General features: G+C 43.9%; 2 protein-coding genes across 3 annotated transcripts; both read right to left on the reverse strand.

Annotated features, from left to right (window-relative positions):
• Positions 1 to 17,292: 17,292 nt before the first annotated feature.
• LOC122020948 (B-box zinc finger protein 22-like) lies at positions 17,293 to 19,876 on the reverse strand. Its single transcript, XM_042579005.1, has 3 exons — positions 19,472 to 19,876; positions 17,861 to 18,286; positions 17,293 to 17,782 (listed from the first exon to the last, which is right to left on the reverse strand). Exons 1-3 carry the CDS (start codon positions 19,679 to 19,681, stop codon positions 17,501 to 17,503), a joined length of 918 nt encoding a protein of 305 aa, XP_042434939.1. The 5' UTR covers positions 19,682 to 19,876; the 3' UTR covers positions 17,293 to 17,500.
• A 1,497-nt stretch (positions 19,877 to 21,373) lies between these two features.
• LOC122021297 (trifunctional UDP-glucose 4,6-dehydratase/UDP-4-keto-6-deoxy-D-glucose 3,5-epimerase/UDP-4-keto-L-rhamnose-reductase RHM1-like) lies at positions 21,374 to 23,870 on the reverse strand. 2 transcript variants are annotated; one of them, XM_042579399.1, is made up of 3 exons: positions 23,794 to 23,870; positions 22,066 to 23,624; positions 21,374 to 21,988 (listed from the first exon to the last, which is right to left on the reverse strand). In XM_042579399.1, exons 2-3 carry the CDS (start codon positions 23,611 to 23,613, stop codon positions 21,524 to 21,526), a joined length of 2,013 nt encoding a protein of 670 aa, XP_042435333.1. In that variant the 5' UTR covers positions 23,614 to 23,624; positions 23,794 to 23,870; the 3' UTR covers positions 21,374 to 21,523. The 2 variants fall into 2 exon arrangements, with proteins under 2 accessions (XP_042435333.1, XP_042435332.1); XM_042579398.1 differs by having other exon boundaries at positions 23,762 to 23,827.
• Between the last annotated feature and the right edge of the window lie 2,126 nt (positions 23,871 to 25,996).

Consider the following 25,996-nt stretch of genomic DNA (forward strand, 5'->3'; position numbering starts at 1 on the left):
GTCATGGCATATTATGAGCAAACAATCATGGCAAGGTTTAGCATAAATAAAATATACCTAGATTAACTATCTAAGTATCGTTAATCTTAGCTAATACTAAAACTTAAACCCTAGATTGCCCAAAGTGCTTCAAGAGAGTGCCAAAACCTAAATGGGCATTTCTAATTCTCTTGATTAATTTATGCCAATTGAAATTAAGCTTATCCTCAAATGTTGGCATATTCCATTTTTCCTCAAGAGTAATCACTTTTAAATTTAGGGCCCGGATTGCCTTAAATTGCCTAAGAACATACCAAAAACCCAACTTGATAGTTCTTATTAATTTTCCAATATGTGCCATTTAAGATTAAAATCAATTCTTCCACCATTAGGCACATTTTACTCTTTCAAGGAGTAATCAATAATTCCATTTCATTTTCAAAGGTTAACTAAAACCTTGAAAATGCTCCTTGGGTGTCAATTTCCTCAAAGTTGGGTTAACTACCCTTCTAATCGGAGTTGACACTCTCTAACCCATCTATGGGGTAGAGAAGATGCTCCTAGGAACCCAACACCTATTGGTGCTCCTTGGATGCTCTAGGTACTCACTAGGGATAACTTCCCTAGATACCTTCCTAGTGACCTTGTTGGGCTTCTTAGAAGCCTTGGTCACATTTTCTAGGTCAACTCTAGGGATAACCTTTCTTGTGACCTTGTTTGTGACTTTCTTAGACTTCTTAGAAGTCTTAGTCACATTTATTGCAAAAATACTCTTAGGGATGACTTCCCTAGTATTTTTGGCCTGACCACTAGACCTAGGGTTTGTTCCATAACTATATGGAACTCTATGGTAAGAGGGCACATCCTTCTTAGCCTTTGGTTTGTATCCCAAACCTCTATGGCCATTAGATGACCTTTGTGCTCCTAGACCTAGGTTATGCTCATTTTGCCCTAATAGGATATTTTCCATCCTTTTTAGGGTCTTTTCCATTTTATCAAGTCTTGACCTCAAGACTTGATTTTCTCTCACTAAGTCCTTAGTATTTGACCCATGAGCATTTTTGTTTCTAGGCTTGTATCTAAAATCCTTAGAGTTTACGCCTAGATTTTTACCTACAATCCTAGCCTTAGGTGTAGTAGTTTTAGCATGAAAAGCTATATGTTTTTCTTTAACACTATCATGCTTTCTATTTTCATGGTAAATAGCATTAAAATGATATAAATTTGAACTATCATGCTTTTTACCATAATGTAGAGGAGTAGGCTCAATAAATGTTACCTTCTTCTTTACCTTAGAGGCTCCCCCTTGACTAGAGCTTCCTCCATGAGCCTTGACCATCTTCTTCCCCTTGGGGCATTGACTTCGGTAATGCCCCTTTTGATTGCAAGAGAAGCATATAATATGCTCCTTGCTCTTCTTTTTCCGGAATGGTCTCCTCGGGCTTCTCCTTGCCCTTTTGTGCCACTTGACCCTTCTTCTTGGCCAAGTTGGGACACTTGCTCTTGTAGTGCCCACTTTCCCTACACTCAAAACATATTATATGATTTTTATTTTTAATTGAAACATTTATACCTTCTTGTGTAGGGATGGCACTTGCTCCTCCATTTGCTATTTCTTGAATTTCGGAGGTGGCACCATCTTCTTCTTCTTCACTTGACCCGGATGTAGAAGCTTCTCCTTCTTCTTGATCCGGCGTCACCAAGAATTGCTCCCCCTCAATCCTAGAGGTGGAGGCTTCATCATCTTGAACATGAAACAAGGAGTATGCTCCCTCCTTGTTCCCTTCGTTGCATTCCCTTGAGGATGAAGCTTCTTGGATTTCCTCTTCTTCGGAGGTTGAGCATCTCTCAACCTCGGAGTCCTCCTCTTGGTCTTGCTCCAAAGAGTCACCCTCTCTGGATTCTTCATGATCTTGTACAGTGGAGGGGATCTCTTCATGAAGCTTGGCTAATTTGCTCCATAGCTCCTTTGCATCTTCAAACTCTCCAATTTTGCAAAGGATGGTGCTTGGCAATAAATTGACCAAAAGCTTGGTCACTTTGTCATTGGCCTCGCACCTTTGGACTTGCTCCGGGCTCCATTTGCTTTTCTTTAGAACTTTGCCCTTTGAATTTCTTGGAGCCTTGAAACCTTCCATTAGAGCAAACCATTGTTCTATCTCCATCATAAGAAAATTTTCGATTCTTGATTTCCAAGAATCGAAACTCGTAGAAGTGTATGGTGGAGCCACCCTTGTGTCAAATCCAAGCCCATCTTGGAATTGCATCTTGAAGTTGAGCTTGATAAAGTCTTGAACTTGAAGAATTTGCTCCAACTTCTTCACCCTCTAGCTTTTCTTGATATGCTTGACCCTTCCGGCGATGATTCCGGTGAAGAGCGGCCTTGCTCTGATACCACTTGTTAGGACCAAAAGTAGCTAGAGGGGGGGGGGGTGAATAGCTCGTCGCGTGCTCGTTGCTCGGTGTTGCTTGTTGTTGCTTGTTTCTTCAAGAATGCGCAGCGGAAAATACATAAACAAACACAAACACGCTAACACTAGGAGTTTACTTGGTATCCATCTCCAACGGAGATGACTAATCCAAGGATCCACACCACGCACGCACCCTCCACTATGAAAACACTCCTTTTCGGTAACTACCAAGGGCGGAGAAGCCCTACAAGACTCTCAGTACAAGAAGAAAGGAAAGGGAAACAAAATACAAGCTTACAAGCTTACAATGAGTACAAAACCCTAACCCTAGCTTCTCTTCTTGCCTTTGATCCGCCTCTTGACTTGGAAAGCTTCCAAGATCCTTCAAGAACTGGCGATCTGATCTTTGAGAGCGCTGTGGAGGAGTTGGCGAGAGTTCTGGAGTGAATCGGTGAAGTTCTTGTTGCAGCCATCGAACGCCTGCAGCTATAAACGACGCCAACGGTCGGATCTCGATCGATTCGAATGTTCCCAATCGATCGGGGAGGCTTTGGATCGATCCAGAGTGCCTCTGTGCTCTGGAAACGCGCCTGGATCGATCCACGGATCGATCCAGCGCTTATCGCGCGAAGCAGCCGCGTCCCAATCGATCCACTGATCGATTGGGACATCTGGATCGATCCACGGATCGATCCGAAGCTCGATCGGGACAGATGCGGATCGATCCACCGATCGATCTAGAGCCTGGATCGATCCACGGATCGATCCAAGACTTGGTTTTGTCCAAAACCAAGTCCCAAACATCCCTAACCAACATTCGGTCAACCTTGACTGTTGGTATGTCATGCCTAGCATCTAGTCACTCCCTTGACCGCTAGGACTCCCTTACCAAGTGTCGGTCAATCCTTGACCCACTTGGACTTTTCTCTGTGCCAAGTATCCGGTCAATCCCTTTGACCTACTTGGACTTTTCTTTCATGCCAAGTATCCAGTCAATCCTTTGACCTACTTGGACTTCCCAGCACCAGATGTCCGATCATCCTTGATCCATCTGGATTTTCCCTTGCCTGGCTTCACTCACCAGGGCTTTCACCTAGCTTCACTCACTAGGGTTTTCCATCTGCCTAGCTTCACTCACTAGGACTTTCACCTAGCTTCACTCACTAGGGTTTTCACTCTGCCTAGCTTCACTTAATAGGACTTTCACCTGGCTTCACTCACCAGGATTTCCATCTGCCTAGCTTCACTCACTAGGACTTTTACCTGGCTTCACTCACCAGGATTTCCATCTGCCTAGCTTCACTCACTAGGACTTCCTTCTGCCTGGCTTCACTCACCAGGACTTTTCTTCTGCCTGGCTTCACTCACCAGGATTTTCATCTGCCTAGCTTCACTCACTAGGACTTCCTTCTGCCTGGCTTCACTCACCAGGACTTTTCTTCTGCCTGGCTTCACTCACCAGGACTTTCATTTTGCCTAACATCCCAGTTAGGACTTCCCAGTCAAGTATCCAGTCAACCTTGACCTACTTGACTCTTCTTCAATCAATATCTTATTGTCAAACATCTAAACCTAAACCAAGACTCAGCTTGGTTACCCAGGTCAACCTTGACCTGAGGGATATTGCACCAACAGATTGTACTTATATTTTTGTGTACATGTGTCCGGTGGGATTACTGGAGATTTTTGGTTTATTATCCATGTGTAGTGGGTACATATGTTTGGTGGGATACGTGGAGGTATCATGACGATTATACTCACGTTGGAGGTATTTATGAGGTTTGGGGTTGTTGCATATATATATCATGTTCATCATTCATTGCATCTGATGACCATTGTCTTCCTTGTGGTGAGAGAGTCGTCAGTTGGTTTGGGAATAACGCCGCACACTCGGCCACTCATGGGTAGTGGTAGCTGGAGCAGTTGCCGCTAGTCCTGTCGTGCCACCCGGTCACGAGGTTTTGTGAGATCCGGTGTTGTGAGCAGTCAGGGACCCTGATGCTATGTAGCTAGATAGCTACTAGCGGACTGTCCGCCTCGACCACTATATAGTGGGCTGGAGGGTAGTACAGTCGTCACAGACCCAAGCCTCTCGGCCATACAGGGGTCGTGGTATCTGGAGAGGTGGCGGGGGTGACCATGGAGCATGCATGCACTTTTACATATGATGCGCGGTTCATCTGGGGGGATTTATTTGCATACATGCCTAGTAGATACTAGTTGCATGTGATTGTGATATGTTGCACTTGTTTAAGATATGGTTGTTGCATTTGGTTGCCATGCTGCATACATGTCATTTATTTTACATGTATATGCAGTCGTATTTATATTGCACAGGTGTCACGGGTATATCTGTTGCAGATCCGGTGAGTTTACTGATCATTGTACCATGTGTCGATCCAGATTGGGTATGTATCTGTCATTATGTTAGTTGTGGTTTGTACAGTTTATATGTCAGGTTATTATGTCAGATATGTTTAGGTGCATTGATTATGATAGTATGATCATGTTCTTTATTCTCTACTGAGATTGTATACTTGTGATCTCCATGTTTGTTTATGGACCATACACTATCTTGTCTATTACCCGCTGAGTTACCTATACTCACCACCGCATATATACATTTATGTTTTCAGGTAACTTGTAGATGGTTGGTGTCGCTCGGAGTATCCTGTCTGCCGGGTCCTACGTCACATCCGAAGATCGTGCTTGTTTTCTTTTGTATATTCTTTTCTTATTTTTGGCATTGTATTTGTGTATATCCATGTGGCTATCTTATGGTTTTGGTGTTGTATTTGTGTTTAAGCCGTGCCGGCATGCATTGTATTTATTTGTGTTGTGTGGGCTTTCCTTCATTTTTTTTCGCTGTGTTTTAGTACAGCCGTGTAGGCTGTTTTACATATAACTGCGTGGTTGTGATTGTTTCATTGTAGCCGAGTGGGCTATTATTATAACTGCGTGGTTGTGTATATAAATATTCCATCCGCATGTGATTGATGTATTTTGCTTGTATGGATGCTTCAGATTGTCACCGATACAGGGGAGATGCTGCCGGATTTTTGTCTGGCAGAGACTCCTTAGGGGGCGTGACATATGCTACCGAGGTGAAGACCTGCTGGATGCCATACCCCTCGCACCATTCCCTGAGTTCTTAACTAATGAACTGTCTCCCATTGTCTGAGACGAGCCAGCGAGGGACACCGAATCGATAAATGATGTGCTGCCAGATGAACTTCTTAACCATCTGTTTGGTTATCCTGGCCAACAGCTCGGCTTCAACCCACTTGGAGAAATAGTTGATCGCGACGAGCAGGAACTTCCGCTGACCTGTTGCCATTGGGAAGAGTCCCACGATATCCATGCCCCATTGGTCGAACGGGCAAGACACAGTAGATGCCTTCATCTCCTCAGTCGATCAATGCGAGAAGATGTGATACTTCTGACAAGACAAGCAGGTGGCGACCGTTCGAGCGGTGTCCTCCTGGAGGGTCGGCTAGAAGTATCCGGCCAAGAGGATCTTCCTTGCTAATGAGCGGCCGCTCGGATGTCCTCCACACGAGCCTTGATGTACTTCTTGCAGTACGTAGTCAGCATCCTCTGACCCGACACACTTGAGTAGAGGTCGGGAGAAAGCCTTCTTGTAGAGCTGGTCCCCGACTAGGGTGAATCGACTAGCCCTTTTCCTTAGCAGTCGAGCTTCCTCCTGATAGGATGGTGTAGCTCCCGATCGTAAAAATTCTATCAGCGCAGTCCTCCAGACGCTCGGGAAGGTGAGTCCCTCCATCCGATCGATGTGCGCCACCAACGATACCTGCTCGACCGGCTGTGCTAATACGATCGACGAGAGTGAGCTCGCTAGTTTGCCCAATTCGTCCGCCACTTGATTCTCCGCTCGGGGAACCTTCTATATGGTTACCTCCCGGAAGTTGGCTTTCAACTTTTCAAAGGCTTCTACGTAGAGCCTGAGACGTGTGTTGCTTATCTCGAATGTTCCGGTCAGCTGTTGAGCGGCCAACTGCGAATCTGAGTGTATGATGACTCGAATAGCTCCGACGTGCCGAGCGACCTGTAGGCTAGCTCTGAGTGCCTCGTACTCGGCTTCATTATTGGTCGCCCGGTAGTCTAGCTGAACGGACCGCTGCATCCGCTCTTGTTGTGGGGAGATCAGCAGTATTCCAATCCCACTCCCCTACCGAGTGGCTGACCCTTCTACATATATCTTCTAGATAGCCTCTGGTTCAAGATTTTGCACCTCCGTGATGAAATTCGCTAAGGACTGTGCTTTGATGGTCGTTCGGGGTTGATACTAGATGTTGAACTCGCTAAGCTCCGTCGTCCATTTGATCAACCGGCCGGATGCCTCTAGGTTAAGAAGGACTCTTCCCAAAGGGCTATTGATCACCACAATGATGGTGTGTGCGAGGAAGTATAGGCAGAGCCTCTGAGCGGCGAGCACCAACAAATAGGCCAATTTCTCAAGACCGGTGTAGCGAGACTCAACATCCTTTAAAATATGACTAAGAAAGTACATAGGCTGCTCATCACCATTCTGCCTAACTAATGCTGAACCAACCGCATGCTTGGTTAAGGACAAATAAATACGAAGCGGCTCGCCGACAATAGGCTTAGCGAGTACGGGCAACGAGTTGAGGTACTCCTTAAGATCTCTGAATGCCCGATCGTACACCTCGTCCCACTGAAACTTGGTGGCTCGGCACAGTATCTTGAAAAATGGCAGACTCCGGTCGAATGGCTTGGAGATGAACCGTGATAGGGCAGTTATCCGTCCGATGAGACGCTGAGCTTCCTTCAGATTTCTGAGCGGCGACATGTCTTGCAGTGCCTTCACTTTGCTTGGGTTCGCTTCAATGCCCCGCTCGGTAACTATGTAGCCTAGGAAACGCCCGCTCCTTGCGCCAAACAGACATTTTTTTGGATTTAACTTGATCCCATATGTCCTCAGTGTCTGGCACGTCTCCTTGATATTGGTGCAGAGATCCGCCGCTCGGAGGGTTTTGATCAGAATGTCATTGACGTATACCTCCATGTTGCGGTCGATCTGCCGTTGGAAGACTTTGTTCATTAATCTTTGATAGGTAGTGCCGACGTTTTTTAGTCTGAACGACATGACATTGTAGCAGTAAGTTCCATTAGCCGTGATGAAGCTGACCTTCTCCTGGTCTTCCCTGGTGAGCGGCCCTTGATGATACTATAGGACCGTTGGCGGTCAGCTAGAAGGGGGGGGGGGTTGAATAGCCCTGTAAAACAAAAACAAAAATACCCTTCTCGAACTCTTAAACTAATACTTGCATAAAATAAATTGAACAGAAACTAAAGAAAGGAAGAGGCAAAAGGATTTACTTGGTTACAACCAAGGAGGTTCTTAATCCAAGGAATGTCACACTAGTATCTCCTTTGGGCCGAGAAGCCTCTTACAGCAATGAAAGCGCAAAACAAAGAAGCTAATCTAAAACTGAAGCGTACAAGCATTGGAAATGAATTGCTCTGAGTTGTTGAAAAGCTTCTGGACTAAGGCTATATTTATAGCCTTGGTCGGGGTGCCTGAAAGGGTTTCGGGCGCCCTGGGGGGATAAAACTTTATCCCCCAACGTTCAGATCGTGAAAGACTCGATCTGGTTAAAGATGAACTTCCGGGCGCCCCGGTACGTTCTGGGCGCCCCGAAGGGGTCTGGATGCCCCGGTACGTTCCGGGCGCCCTAGAGGGGTCCGAGCGCCTCGGTCAGCTCCGGGCGCCCCGGACCCAAAAGTTAACTCTGGTTGACTTTTTTGGTCCGGGTCCTCTGCTCCGGCTCTGGTTGCCTCGGTCCGGGTCTTCCACTCTGGATTTACTTACTTGGGTGATCTCAACCATCCGAAAAAGGCTGCGTCTCTTGCTCCTCGAGTAGTCTTCCGCTCCGCTTTCGTCCCTCGGAATCACCACACGCTTCCTTCTCGTCCGCTGGTGTACTCTTCCGCAGCGCCTCGTCCCTCGAACGCACCGTGTGTCGTCTTTCTCGCTAGCTGCGTCTTCCACTCGACTACCTGTGCTCCTAAGCTCCTGTACACTTAGACACAAGGTTAGAAACACACAGGACTTAACTTAACTTATTGATCACACCAAAACAACCTTGGGGTTCCAACAGATACCCTTGTTAAGCGTCCAACATGCATATCAACTCACACCCGACAGTTGAATCTACTATTTGATCGATTCGGGGCAGAGGATAAAAATCCTTCGGGCACGCCTTGTTGAGGTCTCTGAAGTTGATGCAGACTCTCCACTTATTCCCGGGCTTGGAGACCATCACCACATTTGCAAGCCAGCTTGGGAATTGAACCTCCCGGATGTGTCCAACTTCCAAGAGCTTTTCTATCTCTACTCGAATGATTAAATTATGTTCGGTACTGAAGTCCCTCTTCCTATGCTTCACCAGCCGAGCGTCCGATCGGACATGGAGTTTGTGTTGCGTGACCTTAGGAGAGATCCCAGGGAGCTCGTGTGTCGACCACACGAAGACATTGTAGTTCTGCCGGAGACATTCAATCAGCTCGACTTTTTTCTCGGCCTTCAGATCGGCAGCTATGAAGGTAGTAGCTTCCGCTCGGCTTGGGTGGATCTGCACCTCTTCCTTCTCTTCGTAAATCAAAGTAGGAGATTTTTCAGTTATGGTGCTAACCTCTAGCCAGGGAGTCTTCCGGGCGGACTTGGCCTCCGTCTTGATCATCTCGATGTAGCATCGTCGAGTGGCCAACTGATCACCCTTCACTTCTCCTACCCGATCTTCTACCGGGAACTTGATTTTCTGGCAGAAGGTTGAGACGACCGCTCAGAATTCATTGAGGGCCGATTGACCCAAAATGATGTTATAGGCTGAGGCGGCGACGTCTACCACGATGAATTTCGTGGCCCTCATCCTTCGGAGCGGCTCCTTTCCAAGTGATATAGCCAGCTTGATTTGGCCGATCGGCTGGACTTCATTGCCGGTGAATCTGTACAGCGAGGTTGCCATCGGTAGCAGCTCGCCCCGATCGATTTGGAGTTGCTCAAGCACCTTCTTGAAGATGATATTGATCGAGATGCCTGTGTCAACGAATACATGGTGAATGATATAGTTTGCAATTACAGCTCGGATAATGAGGGCGTCGTCGTGCGGCACTTCGACTCCTCCGAGATCTCTGGGGCCGAAGCTGATCTCAGACCCGCTCGCATTCTCCCTGCTGCAGCCAACGGTGTGGATCTCCAACCGCCGAACGTATGATTTTCGGGCTCGGTTGGAGTCTCCGCTGGTCGGTCCGCTAGCTATAATGTTGATCTCGCCTCGCGCCATGTTGCTCCTGTTCTCCTCCTCATGAGCGGACGGTCTGCTTCGCTTGTGTGTGACTCGGTCGGGCTCGGTATTTCTTCGATGAGGCTGCTGCGATGATCTCCTTGGTTCCTCTCGTTGTTTGGCCCCATGGTACCCGTGTCACCGGTCAGGAGAGGGAGACCGACAACAATAACTTCTGGACACTAGTTGGGCGACTGAGTTGAATCTGCGACAGTCGCGGGTATTGTGGGTTGCATACTGATGAAAGGAATAGAATATAGGGGTCCATACCTTTCGTTTTGGTTTTGGGCGTTCAGCGGTCACGTGCTGAACTACATGAGGCCTTGCTTCCTGGTGTAGCCGCGCCCCTTCGACTCGGGGTCCTTGTGGTGGCTGATGGCTGATGGCTGATCGGCGACTTCCATTCGGTCGGCACTGATGGTTCGGACGACGTTTCCTTCTTCCTTTCCGCTTGGGCTTCTTCCACGTTTATGTATTCGTTGGCCTTCTTCAGCATGTGGTCGTAGTCCCGAGGTGACTTTCGGATGAGAGACCAGAAGAAATCTCCGTCCACAAGCCCTTGGGTGAACGCATTCATCATGGTCTCGGACGAGACCGATGGGATGTCCATGGCCACCTGATTGAAGCGTTGGATGTACGCTTGGAGGGACTCTCTAGGGCCCTGTTTCATGGAGAAAAAGCTGACGCTCGTCTTCTGGTATCGTCTGCTGCTTGCGAAGTGGTGCAAGAACGTCGTTCGGAAGTCCTTGAAGCTTTGGATGGACCCGTTCGGCAGCCTTCTAAACCATCGTTGTGTTGAGCCGGAGAGCGTGGTGAGGAAGACTCGGCACTTGACTTCCTCCGTATACTGATGAAGAGTAGCAGCGTTATCGAATTTACTAAGATGGTCGTTCGGGTTGGTCGCCCCGTTATATTCTCCGATCGCCAAGGGAGCATAGTGCCTTGGCAGCGGATCTTGTAGGATTGCCTCGGAAAATTGGCGGTTGATCCGCTCGGGCGATAAATCAGCTCGGGGTGCCTTGCCTTTCCTTGCGTTCCGCACAGGTGCTTCATCTGAGGAAGAGCCCCTTCCTTAATTGGCTTGAGCAATTTCGGAGGGCGTTTGAAACAAGGCTCGGTGGAACGGAATAGGCGCAGGTGGAGCCTCCCCTTAAGTGTCGGTCGACCCCTTATTCTACCTCTAGATGGACAATTGCTCCGGTCGGTCTTCATGGGTCGCTCGGCCTCCCAAGGGCGACGTTTCTTATTGAGTCAGCCGATCGGCTAGCGCTCTTTGTTGTTGCTGCTCAACTAATTTTGCCGCTCACGATTGTACAAGTGCGTCGAGCTCCTCTTGAGTGAGCGTCACCGTGTGAAGTCGTCAAGTTTCTTCCATCCTCTCGGCTCGGATGTAGGTGCGTTCCCACAGACGACGCCAAATTTGATTCTATCCGAGAGTTGAGATGACGGATGCTGGAGATGTGGCGCTCCTGCTAACCGTGAGTGGACCTCCGACGAGACTAGCCTGCAAGCACAAAAGCGTCAGCGCCAAGCCAGGGAGTGGTTCCCCGGCGATGACCCTCCGACGCTTAAGTCAGATCTCCGGCGAAGCAGCAAGCAAGCAAAGAAATGAAAGTGGCAGCGCAACTGTAGCTATAGTAGAATGAACATACCTCCGTCGAAGCCCCTGGGGTCCTTATATAGGGCTCCTAGGAGACGCATGCACGATTCCCAAGGCATGCACGCTCCTCAAAGTATACCTTGAAAGGACGTGTCAGAAAAGCATGTCTGACGCCATACCTCAACAACCTGAGCATATCCCTTACGTGACAGTGGAAGCTTCCACCGTGCGATTCTCTATCTGACCATGTCGCCAGTTGTGCCGCCTGTCGGCGACAGTGATTCCTAGGAAGATATTCCCAGCTGCTCCCTTTGTTCGTTACTGGTTCGAGTAGGAGAGTGCCGAGCGGGAGAGCCGCTCAGCCGATCCATGTCCATCAGATGGCTACTCTTCATGGGGGTCGAGTGGAAGAGCCACTCGGCTAATCGCTGATGTCCTGGCGTTGCCGTCTTTAGGGATGAGAGTGAAGATCGCTCGACCACCATTCGATTGATCTGACCGTTGTTGCCGAACGAGGGAGCCGTGTCTTTGCATTACCAGATTCGGGACCTGGTGAGAGTCCGAGAGGGATGACCGCTCGGCACACGCTTCGGCGATGAACTCTGAGCGTCAGAAGCTCGGTACCTGGCCGAGCTATAGTGATGTTGGTCCGACAATTCCTTGATCCGACCGGACGAGTAGGGCGTCCGGTCGGACGATGATCCAGGAACGTTGACTGCCTTAATCCTGACCTTTCACGTGGCCATGACCTTCTCCCGGGCAGGCCCCACCTTACCACCGAATCAATTACATTACCAAACGTAGTAATGTAATCAAGATTACATTACATTATAAATTTGATTACATTACATCTAACCAAACGTAACCTTAGTAAAATTAGAAAAAGAAAATATAGACTTGAAAAGATAATTAACCAATGCATGCCCCTTAGATTTGTTTGATAGTTTAAAATTAGAAAACAATAAATTAAAAATACAAATCAAAAGTTTGAAAAATGATCATGCATGTTTGAAACTGAATAACTTTCAAAAACCAAAGTATGATAGGCTAAACTGGTATATTAGAAAACACCAGACACAAATTATAAAAGTCCCTAGAAGTTACATACCTCCCAAATTTTTAGTAAATCTAGTAAGTAGGAACTTGTACTGGGTTCTAAAATCATATTTAGGTTAACTATTTTTTTGGACTTAGGGATTTCAGAAAGAAAATTAAATGTTTAATTTCTTTAAAATGCTTTGTCTAAAAAGTCGTTGTTGTTCCAATTAATAACCAAGAAGGCCTAGTGCCTCGCCACAGCCTGGAAGTCAACTATTGAAATAAATATTTAATTGACTTACTGTGAAGCATTTAACTAATGCTTTAAATTTTTGTTAGAAAAATTTATTTAGGTCTGATCATTAAAATTTGTTTAAGTTATTTTTTTTTTTTGAAAATTTAATCTAAACAATATGTTGACTTTTTTTTCTGTTAGGAAATATTTATGAACTAATTATCAAAATGCAAATTTTTTTATTTCTACCTAAAATTCAACAATTAAAGGAGTTTTTTTTAAATCAAAATTTTTAAAACTTAACCTTTTATATTTTTTTATTTTTCTCTTAGACTTTAAAGTTAGTTTTTCCAAAGTCATTTTAAAAGTACCTCATTTTTAATGTGAACAAAAGAGGGAGTAGTAAAGATTAAGTCTAGAGCAGGGTAGTTAGTATAAAATTTTTTTGTAAAGGGATCAAGCTTGAAGTTCCCTAGATTAGGAAGCGAGGGAAGGTCAGATCGCCATGCGGTAGTCTAGGAAGTATACTCAAGCATCTCAATGAAGAAAAATAGTTCTTCCACTTTTTGTTGGAAGAAAGTAGATTTCCAAAAAATACTGCTTTCAGGTGAGATTGAAACAAAAAAAACCCTCATTCTGATTTTTTGGGTATAGAAACAAGTGAAAGTTATGAGGGGTAGGTGGAATATCATACAAACAAAATAGAATAAACATACTGCATATGCTACGGAATGTGTTCAGGGCAAATTGTGAAAGAAGAATGTTAAAATAATGGTTTATCTCATATAGAAAGCTGGGGATTGGAAAAGACAAACCAACTTTCATTTGGTCTTTAAAGAAAATGGCAAAGCCTGGGGGGAACGAAGTGGGTGATCTTGAGGGGAAGGAAGGCAGATAGGATAGTTCTCAGGGATCTAGTATTATAAGTAGAGAGCATATTGATCAACATTATCAAAATCCGAATGAGTAAAGACATACCAAGGAGCAACAGATTCCTGGGCCATGAGAATACAAGAAAGCCGACGAAAGGTTTGGGAAAGGACTTCCTGGTTGAGACCGAAGATCAAAAGAAAACAGATGGATAGAAGGAAATTGTCGGGCTAAGTTCCACCACGCCCATCCGATTAAAATGGGAAAATCATTACTAACCATTGGTCTGCGATTAGCTAGGGGAGGAGTGTCTTTGGTCCATACGAAAAGACGTGCATCAACTGTCACTTTAAAGAATGTGTTAATGGGACACGTGCCCCTCTCCCATAAAGGGACATTTATGATGGAAAAGACAGCTGAATCATTATGAAGAAAAATGTCTTCCCGCGTATTAGTAGTACACTACTAGATGTCAATCTTCTGACAAACTTTTTTTTGAGTATTGTTAAGCGTAGTACTAATCGATTAGTGAAGATGCATTTGCCCGGTTGGACTAATACTCGATGGCAAGAAGAGATATCTCCACCTAGTAAGGCTAACTAAAAGGACGAGCTGGCCAAAAGAAGACTCGGGTCCGGTGAGTCGGCTATTAGTCTCCTTCGACTAGACTTGAATGTGAGGTTGGTGATATGGGGTGTTAAATATGGACCCCGGGTTGACATGAAAGATAAAGTCAAGGTGAGGTGGTGGTTCAAGTCAAGATGAGGTGATGGTTAAAATCCTGGAGAGGTGGTAGTCAAATGGTCCGCCTTTTAAGGAACTCGACACTTCGCTCATCGTAAAAGTCCCCAAGACAGGTCGACTGGGCCTTATGATTGATCGACCCTTATGATCGGTCGATCCTAAGGAACCTGGTGTGTTGTGCTAGTAACAGAACACTTGGCATATAGATGGTTGACCCTTGGGACGCTCGGGTTTGGTAAGTTCGTCTGGTAATATACCAGTCTACCATAAGACCATCCAAGAATATATTTGTCTGAGTCTCAGTAGTCCAACTTTTTGCTCAGAACACAACGTAACACACCACCAGACAAAAAATATATGATAGGACAAGTATATGAGCTTTCACTGTTCGTTCCCCCGACCTCCTACATATGGGAAATTGGGCATAAAATCGACTAAGGTTAGCTCCATATTTTGGCCTCTACAAACCATGTAGGGCAAATCTCAGAAGATATCTGGCCGGGTCTTCAGACTTCGGGCTGTCACCATGGGAACCAGTCCCCAAGCACAAGGATGATCGACTGATAGTTCAGGTCGAGCCTTTCAAGGGTCAACATTCCGCTCTCTAGGAATGAGTATCCCTATAAATTGTCGGTCTGTCATGAAACCACCCGAAACTAGGAGACTTGGTTCTCCCTTACTATATCATCAGATCTCCGACCTCATACAATATATAGATCATGGTAGTCTCGATAGTTCCGGTCGGGCCTTTCAAGGGTCAACATCACCCTCTCCAAGAACGAGTATCCCTATAAATGGCCAATCGATCATAAAATCACCTAGATCTAGGAGACTTGGTTTTCCCTTACTATATCATCAGATCTCTGACCTCATACAATATACAGATCAAGGTAGTCCTAAAAGGTCGACAAGCCTTACAGAACTCAGGGTTCCATTTATCACCCTCTGCTAACATATGGTCGGTCGAGCTACAGAGATATATTCTGGAGATAAGATTGTCAGAGAATTACAACAGTCTGTCAGAGAATAACAATCATATATCAAAGAATATTACTCTATGATAACATGAACATTCAATAGAACATTCCTCAAATGTTACTCTACATTGTCTATTATCTGACACTTTATTACAGCATATTCCTCCAGTCACCTCATTAATGACATCATTTATAAAAAGGGCGCACACGGATAACGGAAGGTTCCTTGGATGGTAATTATATGCCCCTCAGGTTGTACATATTCCCTTACTCGGCAACTTCTGACATCGGACATTCCTTGTTATCTCATGATTGTAGAGGTTACAGAGGTGATATATAAAGGGAGTCCTCTCCGATGAGAAGGTACACAAAAAATATTCTTCATTAAGCTCTCTCACACTCTACTACTCAACTATTATTCTACTTTCCGCTTGAGCAATACACTGACTTAAGCGTTGGAGGGTCTTCGCCATATACTCATTCCCTAGTCATTGGCACTGACATTCTGTTGGCTCATTCAAGTGTGTGCAGGGAGCTTATCACACCAGCCCATAGTTTTTTGATTCAATCTAGATGTCTTCACTCAGTCAATGTTGTAATCACCTGCCCAGCACGCCATCTCGAGCTTTCAGACAGGAACACCTGGTATGGAATGCTAACTAACTCATGGATTCAATTATATTAAAACACATGAAAAATCTATTCAATTTACTAACCTGATTAGACAAATCTTTGCACTTCACATACCTGTATCAAGGGTATCAATGAATCTGGGGAGGACCTTTGGGCCAGCACTGGTGGTGAACCACTGCCAGGGATCTGGATCTACATCGTTAGACTAGTTTTTGGAACTATAGTAGGGATAGGGGCATACAACCTCATCTGGTTCACCAACAAGACACTTTGAGAGATCACCAATAGTGGATCTTTCCTCAAGAACCTAAGGAACAACTCCCCTTGATCTAGATTCTCAAAGAGAAACTTTGTCCCCTTTCATCCTCTAATTAACTTAGCGATCGACTATAGACTAACATCGTAATTTATCTCCCTTCATAAAAGCTAGAAACGAATTGTGAGGGGTGTCTGAGATGACCATAATTAACTTTTGCTACTATCAAAGAGAAACTTTGTATCTCATTATGTTTCCTAGTGTGAAATAAGTGCGAGTAACAAACTCTCTAATTCTATTTTAGGGTTTTCAGACATAAAAATCAAATGGGCGTCCTGAAACATCATATTGACACCCTTTTTTCCCCAAAAAAAGTCAAATGAACACTGCTCTAGGAAAATGAATACCCTTTATCTCAAAAATACTTGAATATTCAACGCTGTTTAAAAAACTAGTTGATAGTTGTTACACGTTATAAAAGTTACATACTAGCTTCTATACACTCAATCATAATTAGATTATGTTAATTTAAAATGTAATAAGTGTCATAGAGTCCCCATCATTTAGTTTGCACATTGAAATGTTGTTTTGATTAAGTTATCACTAAAAAAAAAAATCAAAATCAAAATAATATAAAATTACCATGATAAAAGCTATATATTGTAGAAGTTAGCATCTATGTTTTACAATTATAGAAGTTAACAACCTAGCTTTTACACGGTCGAATAATTAGATTATGTATGATAAAAACTAATTGCCAATTTCTATATATTATAAAAGATAGATGCCAACTTTTATAATTGTAAAACCTAATTGCTAGCTTTTACACGACTGAATTTTTAGAGAATATAAAGATATTTTAGGCATATCACTTTACGAGTGCATATTTAACTTTAATTAAAAATGAGAAACTCTACAAAATCACAAATTTAGGGGCACCCTTTTCATTTTTACCTATTAAAATTCTAAATCATGGTCTCAGACACATGTATTATGAAAGTTAGGCTAGTGACATTTCTATAAGGTTTGATTGCTGAATGGTGCTGAACTAGGTCCACATTTCTTTTTTAAGACCAAATGTAAGGAATGAATAATAACATCACAGTAAAACTGGCTTTTGATATGGGTTTTAGGCCATCATCAAGGAAGGGTGGACTAATTCTCTGCTGCAAGTTCAATATCCAAAACATATATTAGGCTTCTTGAAATACCAGAATCATAGATCGGTAATTGCTGGAACTCCTTCAGCCTATTGAACTGACATGAGGAAAGGTGAAAGCCGAGCAAACATGACCAATGCAGTTGATGACATAGTTAGATACAACATCAAATAACATAACTGCTGGATCTAAATTATATATCTTCGGCAATATGCATTCTTACATAACTAAGCTGGCCCCAAACTTTTCTGGGTCACCTCCAAGATTCCTTATCCCGGCCGACGCTGACTGCGCTTTTGAGGTATTGGAGTGGGATAGGTAGGATCATGGAAAGAGCATATGTCAGGTACAAAAACAGAATCAGATGCAGCAGGATAATGGCGGATCCTTTGCCAGCTGAGTCCGGATGCAGTTGGTGGGGAAGGAATTTCTGGAACTCTCCATGGGTACTCAGGAACCAGCTGCCCTAAGCATTCGCTATCGTCTACATCATCGTCAGTGGTGCGATGAAGTGATGATCCTTCAGAGCTTCCAATCTTTCCACTGTCAGCCTGTCAAACAAATGATATTAATCATCACACAAGTAAACTCTGAAAAAAATTTTCTTTATGCCCGTCTACAAGGCCTACCTTCGAAGAATTATGCTCAGTGAAACCAAAAGCTTGGTTAAACTCTGGGAAGCTAAAGAACTCATCTAAAGGCCAATCCAATATACTCCCAGACATATTGAACCCTAAGACTGGGGCCTTATTTGCCACTACACCTCCATCCTTGGGCATTTGACTAGATAGCACTCCATCAGTGTCATGGGATACCACAGGATTACTATTGCTAGGCAATTGTTTGGATTGTGATCTTACAGGCCTTCCTGAAACATGAAATTGTGGGTCCACAAGAGGAGCAGCTGGTTCAGCGGGGTCAAGGCCTACTCGCACCCCTGTTAGTAAAAATCTCTGGTGAGCAGACACATATGGGTTTGTCCTGTGTATAGCAACATCACATTTCCTGCAAAGCAAAGCACGATCTTCCAAGCAAAAGAAGTAACCAGAAGCTTCCTGCAAAGAAATAAGCTTAGTTCGAAGTGTTTGTGATTCAAAGAGAAAAAGAAGAATGAATAGAGACACAGACAACAGAAAGAAAGCGATAGCTAAACAGAAGCAATTTTTATTAGTTAAAATAAAAAAGAATGCTAACTAGATTATCTTGCAAAGTTACGAGGCTGATAAATATCAACACGACAAGTCCATGTAACAACAACGTTACAGATGGGGTTTCTAATGTTTTAAGTGACATGCAACTCAACATGACTAGGTAACAAAAGAGTCTATATCATCTAGAGACATTCCCATGACAAAATGAAATAATGAGCACATGCAGAGTAATCATATGGTACAGCACATCACATTAGATTGGGAAAAAAACAAATTTCTCAGCTATTTGTGAGTGGATAGATCTAGAGGATCTCCCTCCATAATAGAACAGAGGCATTGATTGAATTAGTTGCATGCAAGCTCGACCAAGGTGGATTCAAGTATGTGGATCAGATTGACTTTACCAAGTGCAGTGGTGGAGCATGCTATGAGGAGCAAAACCATTCTAAAGTATTTGCCTTGAAGTTTCAGATGGATTATGCAGAGTGAAAATTGTTTGATATCACTACATGTTGAACACAATAGGCACGCAATTGCCCAAATGTCTAATAAAAAATCGTGTTAAATTTGTTTTACAAGTGGCAACTAGGGTTACATCAATTTGTCAAGTTTTCATTGTACTTTTTCTCCCAGATTATATATTACACTTTTGAGAATGTAGGCTTGTGTATATTAGACTAGTCTTGCTTTTTTTTTTTTTTTTTTTCTTGAAGTGTGTTGTTTTATTAAGGAAGATGAAAACTTCATAACGTGCTTGTGTTGGAGACATAGGATTTGGTTTCGTAAGTGTGTGGATTAAGACGGTGAATTCTCCCAAGTGGTGTTAGTGTTGTTACCTTCAACCTTATCTAGTCTGAAGCACTTATCATCTCAGCAATACTTTTCATGTTTCATATATTTGCAAAAGTTCCGCTAGAAAAGTAGGGATTCAACTCCGGTAGCTAATTAGAGGCTTGAACTATATACAGAAGCAAATACAAGAGATATTTCATTGATCATCCACAGAGCAGGAAGAGAATTGAAACAGAGATATACTATAACTGCCCAGGAAAGCTCGAACGGTCAGGTAAAGTAGATTGGCACTCGTACCTGGCAGATGTCGCACTTGGGAACGCCGCGAGAGGAAGAACTGCCGCCTGCACCGGCCCCATCGGAGAGCAGCGGCACCCTCTGGTGCTTCCCCGCGAGCTTGTTGGCCGCGTGCACCCTCTCATCGCAGGCCCAGCAAAGCGCCGCCTCGTCCGCGCAGCAGAGCACCACCGCCTCCGCCGCCCCGCACGCATTACACTGGATCTTCATCGCTCCCCTCCCGCCAATCAATCGACCAAACCCTCCTATCCCTCGGGAGATCTCCAACAAGGAAGATGGAAGGGCATCAAGAATTCGACGCTCTTCCTAATCTCTTCAAATTTTGCTTTTAGGGATTTTGTGGAGAAGCAACGCAGACTGTCACGCTCGCGCGAGCTCTCCCACTTCGGCGGCTACAAAAATCGCCCATCGGAGCCGTTCCATTACACCGCGCGACTGCAATACTTATCTTCCTCCGCGGGCTCCCATTGGCGGAGAAGTCGGTAAAGCGGAAGGACCACTGACTTCGACGTGTGCTCGAGGAGAAGCCGAAGCGGGGACCGCGTCGTCACGGATGACGTGGCTCCCCGCCTGGTAGCGGGTCGCCGGCCAGGGCCCTGGATCCGATAGTAGAAAGGTCTCGTGCTGTGGCATGTGAAGAGTTCTGGTGCAACCTCTCCAATTAAATAAATAATTTATTAAACTAAATAATTAAATTTGATGTTCAGCCGCTACTTTCTTGAATAATATTTTAATATTCATTAATAATACTCTTACTAAGATATATTAAATAAACTATATAAAAATATTAAAATAAATCAATAAGTTTATATTATTAAACTCAATAATTAATAATTAAATAAACTTAAATTGAATATTTTAATATTTAAAATTAAACTCAAATTCAACCTGACTCGATTATCTTATCAACATGTTTAAACACCATGAAACTTGAGTAAATTCGTTTACGGTCCTAGATGCCAACACAGTGTGAAGGCTCTATTGCAAGTGTGTTTGGAGCGGATCCGTAAGGCGGCCCCAGGGAAGGTTTGTGGCGACGACGGCGGACCCACCGCCTTGATTGTATGTCGGAGATGATCCCAAGCTATTTCTTTGTCTGAGGACTCCGCGAAAGGTCTGGAGCCTGCTCCATCAGCGTGGAATGGTCTCTGTCCTCATGTTAATCCATAAAATTCAATTATTTTTTTCTTAAAATACTTTTTATTTGAGAAAAGGGAATGTATTGAAGAGTCGTAACTTTTGTTAGAATGAGAACGACTTTATTTATTTCAACAGGATCAAGTTGGTCTTGTCACATTCAAAGATATATGTTTTATTTTCCCTTTTTTTCTACAATATATAAAACTTCAGCTGGTTCTAATTAAACAGAATCAACTCGTAAGCACTTTATCGAAGATCAAGTGATGTAGCTAAATTGCTAATCTTAAAATGTTAATCACAGTAGTTGATTAACAAACATATTATCTTAAATGTGAATCACCTCACAGAAGCTTTTGGTAAGAGTATCTTATTTGATCTTCTATCTCCAAATCAATAATCTAATATGGATGCGCTGAACCTCCACTGCTCTTCGTAAAGCTAAATGGATGCGAGAATCAACTACGGTCAGATAAAATATTCAACAACTATTCGTGTCCTTGTTTTTTTTTAATATCAACGAGTCCAACATAAACAGTATAAAAGTTATGCACTTCATTGAAAGAATTATAAAATTACACATGAATCAATGAAATGCAATTTTTTAATTACCTTTTCCACACATTGGGTTGCACGAGGTCATAAAATACCAAGGCATAGAGTCACGTACGTTGTTCAAGAACACACAATGATTTCTGGATAAAAAGAAACAACCTACAAGACAAGCATAGCGGTCTTCAACTATTGGAGAATATTCAATTGTCCTGATCAGACTAACAAACATGTTTGGAATTCAACCGGCCAACATATGAAAATTACAAAACTTATTATGATCACAAAAGATTGCCTGACAGCGTATAAACCAAGAAAAGGATCGACATTTGAATTCGATGATATGCCACTGGAAAATAAGTTTCAGTTGGCTTCTCCACCAACAGGGACCTTGCTATTTGGCTGAAAGACATACTTGATGAGTGATTCCTTCACAGAGAGTAGCTCGGGAAACTCTTTCTTCAGCTTTGAAGCATCCATCTCGTTGTTGCTCCGGGGTGCCACAATCACCTTGGCCTGCTCTTCCAGGGTAAAGTTAACCCACTCAAAGCTGGGGTCGATGTACTTCTTGTACATCTCCAGAATTTCATTGTGACTGACCACACCAGGATTTGTAAAGTTCCAGATTCCACGACAGTTCCTTTTGGCCATCTCAATAGAAATTGGCAAAAGCTCATCCAAGATGGTCATGCTGTTGGGAATGTTCACCACTTTGTTGTAACGGGCGATCTTGGTGATGAAGTTCCGAGGGTTTTTGAGGTCTGATGAGATCGGCATTCGAACCCTCAGCGTGCACACATTGTCATACTCCTTGAGAAGTTCTTCGACCTGCATTGCAAGAAATGAAAAGATTAAAAATCAATTAGGAAACGGTTTTTTTTTATCCCCCCTAATATCTTTATTACCATAGCTTTAGTCTTCGAGTAGAATGAACCAGTAAAATTTGGCATGTCTTCCTCCTTGAAGCCAATGCCTGACCCTTCTGGATGTGCACCATCATACTCAAAGATACATCCAGTAGCATAATTCAGCAACAACAACCCATGCTCCCTACAGACATCTGCAAGAGTAAGAGTGCCCACCACATTGGTGCGGATTGTCTCCGTCTTGTGAGACTCACACCAGTCGACATTGGGCCTGCCAGTCACGCCTGCAGCATTAAGAACGTGTGTTGGCTTCACCGACTGGATGTCGAATTCGATCTGCGAGCGCTCTTGAAGACGCCCCTTTCCGTACTCGAAAGGTATGCCCTTCTTCTCACAAATCTTCCCGAGCAGGCCACCGATCCACCCTGTCCGACCATATATCAGAAACTTGAGAGACGGTTTAGTGTTCTTGGGAGCAGGGACAATCATTCCTGTTTGATTAAAATTGATGCTGGTTTGCAAATTCTTGTCCTTGGCGGCTTCTTGCCCGATGATTCCGGGAATCATCAGCATCCGGGGATGCGGCACCAATGCGCCGGAGACATCACCCCACCATTGGGGGTTGCTGGTGTACCACTCCATTGTCTTCCGTAGCCCGTCCTCCCATGTGGTCCGTTCGCACCAGCCCAAGTTCTTCAGCTTCTGGTCGTCAAGGAAGTACCTCTGGTCGTTAAAGGGCCGGTTGTCCACGAACTTAATGAGGGAATCAGGATTCATATTGAAGAGACCGCAGATGTCCCTGGCCACATCGACCACCCTGCGCTCCTTCTTGGTGCCGATGTTATAGATATGACCGATCTCGCCTCGGTGGAGGACTACTTCGAAGGCCTCAGCGACGTCCTCGCAGTAGAGGTAGCTCCTCACATTGGACCCATCACCGTGGATGGGGAGTGGTTGACCCCTCATGGCGAGGAGAATGAATTTGGGGATCAGCTTCTCCGGGAACTGGTTGGGCCCGTAGACGTTGTTGCCGCGGGTGGTGATGACGGGGAGGCCGTAGGAGCGTCCGTAGGCCATCACGAGCATCTCCGCGCCGGCCTTGGTGGCGGAGTAGGGGTTCGTGGGTAGCAGCTGCGATGCTTCGTGGTTTCCGACCACCGCGTCCTCGTCGGTCTCTCCGTAGACCTCGTCCGTGCTGACGTGGATGAAGCGGCGGACCAGACCGGTAACCTTGCAGGCTTCGAGCAGGACGTGGGTGCCGTAGATGTTGTTCTTGGTGAACTCGAAGGAGTTTCCGAAGGAGTTATCGACGTGGGTCTGAGCGGCGAAGTGCATGATGGTGTCGATGGACTCGGTGACGAGAAGGAACTGGACAAGGTCGGCGCTGGCGATGTCGCCCTTAACGAACTTGAAGTTGGGGGAGGCACGGGAAGGGTTGAGGTTGTTGAGGCTGGAGCAGTAGTCGAGCTTATCGAGGACCACCACCTTGTAGTGCGGATAGTTCCGGACCAGGCGGTTGGCGACGTGGGAGGCGATGAAGCCGGCAGCCCCGGTGATGAGGATGTTCCTCGGCGTGTAGTTCGCCATGTTCGTCTAACCTGTAAACAGCAACAAATCCGTTCAACAACGTAATCCGAAGCTTATAGTAAGATTCCCAAAAATTGTCGCGAAGCCGATGGCCAGCGATCCGTCCGATCTGTGGCCAATGCAGGTGAATGGGGAAAACCAAGGAAACCTTAGAAGGGGAGACGAGAAGATAGAACTTGCCTGGAGCCTAGGGCAGTGCTGCGGACGAAGAGGGCGGCGACGGCGTCGTTGAGGTTCCGTCGATGCGTTGGGGGTTAAATAGAGAAGCAGGTCTACAGGACCACAGCTGACAGCTGACAGCTAATAGCTAAAAATTTGACTTATATGTCCATATAAAATCATAATTTAAATACCGTAACAATTAATTCAAATTTTTATAATGATTCACGAGTTAATATATATATATATATATATATATATATATATATATATATATATATATATATATATATATATATATATATTGTCGCGATTTGAAATCCTATAAGCCAATTTCCTTTTTAAGCATACACAAACCTTTTTATTTTAAGTCCAACAATATCTGCATAATAAAATATTATTAAAGTTAATCAAATTCATTAATTAAAATTATTATATTACCACTTTGAGGAAGATAAACTTAGTAATGCCATATGGAAAAGATTAAAATTTTAACTAATACGTGTTTTAAAATCGAGATATATGCAAATTTATGGCTAGAAGTAAAATGGAAAATCGGTACTACTGCAGGTCGCTTCTGCTGCTCCGCCCTTCAGAGGATCAAGGGGGGCGTAGGACGGGGTTAGGTTTCGTTGCGAGTACGGCGTGGCGTCCTGTGGGCCCTTGCTTTGGTAGGTGGTGTTCTTGGTAGTTCGCTTCGTCGCACGACGAGCCTTCGCCAGGCCGTCGAGCAATTAATGCAGTCTCAAGCGGCCTTTGGTAGGTGGTGTACTTTCCAATTCCCGTGTTCGCGTTCGTGTTAGTGGTCGCGTTCGTGTTCGTGTTTGTATTGTGTTCATTCCCTTGATTGAGGCTCAAGCCCGAACGAGGCAGTCGCCTATGGGCCGAGCTTAGTTTGACATAGCGCGGCCTTATTTTGCGCGAGGGCTGTGCCATACAATCCAGACCCAACAGAATAGGAGACAGCCCAGCCCAATTTACAGCTCGGTCGCCCAACTCAATCACGTCCCAACACAAACAGTGGCACCTCCCTTCTACATTCAGCGTGAATTAAAAAAGATAAAATAGAATTATCAAAATTGACGAATCAAATTATCAAATCAAATCATATTAGTATTTGAATTATTCTAATAATTTTGTTATAATTATTCTCAGAATTATTCTTAGAATAATTCTATTATTTATTAATTAGTTATTGATCAAGTATTTTTTGAACATTATATATTGTATTGTCCTTAGAACAAATATCAATGAACAATAGATTTTATTACTCTCATATTATTTTTTGCTCTCTCCCTGTTCTTCCTCTTATATGGTATCAAAGCCATCTCTTTTTTTATCTTCCCTCAATTTCTTGAGGCGGAGATCGTATAAACGACGAATTTTATTTTTTTTCCCTCAAGCTTTTTCTTTTCTCCTACATATTTTATTTTATTTTTATTATTAAACGAAAAATACTTATTTTTTATTCCGCTGCCAACCCCATTGCTTCTCTTTCCTCTGCCTTAATCTCTATTTTTTTTCGTCTATGTGTTTTTTTCTCCACTACCACCGGACAAGTTATTTTTTATTTTAGATGTCGAATACTCGACGACATCAAAGAGGCCAAAAACAAAGTTCAGACCGATGTCAGATTTGTCACATCGTTGATCATACTGGAAATATATACCCTAAAAGACTTGATTGGTCTAGGGTAAAATGTCAAATTTGTCTTGGAATTAGACATTTTGGTATTCAATGTCCTAGTCCATTTGATTCAAATTTCATTGGTGGTCCTACAACCTCAAGACAACCATCTATTTCACAAGTATATCCTAAAGTTCTTTCGTCTGTGCCTACTTGTGGTAAAACCCCAAAGTTTTCATCTACTGATTAGTATATTGACACTGGAGCAACTCATCATGTCACATCAGATTATAATATCCTTATAGACATAATACCATATTATGGCTCAGATACGGTGTAAGTAGGCGATGGTTCAGGTTTGCAAATTGCCAATCTTGGAAACACATATGTTCATTTATCTAATCGAACTTTTCACATGCGCAATGTCTTTCATGTTTCATCTATCACTAAAAATTTACTTTCTACACGTCAGTTTTGTCTTGATAACAATGTCATTTTTGAGTTTTATCATAATCATTGTCTTATAAAGGATAGAGGAACAAATGCTATTGTGTTTTATGGGAGAATCAAAAATGACCTCTATTGTCTTCAGAGTTCT

Source organism: Zingiber officinale, chromosome 9A, assembly GCF_018446385.1.
Source record: "Zingiber officinale cultivar Zhangliang chromosome 9A, Zo_v1.1, whole genome shotgun sequence".
Lineage (NCBI taxonomy): Eukaryota > Viridiplantae > Streptophyta > Magnoliopsida > Zingiberales > Zingiberaceae > Zingiber > Zingiber officinale.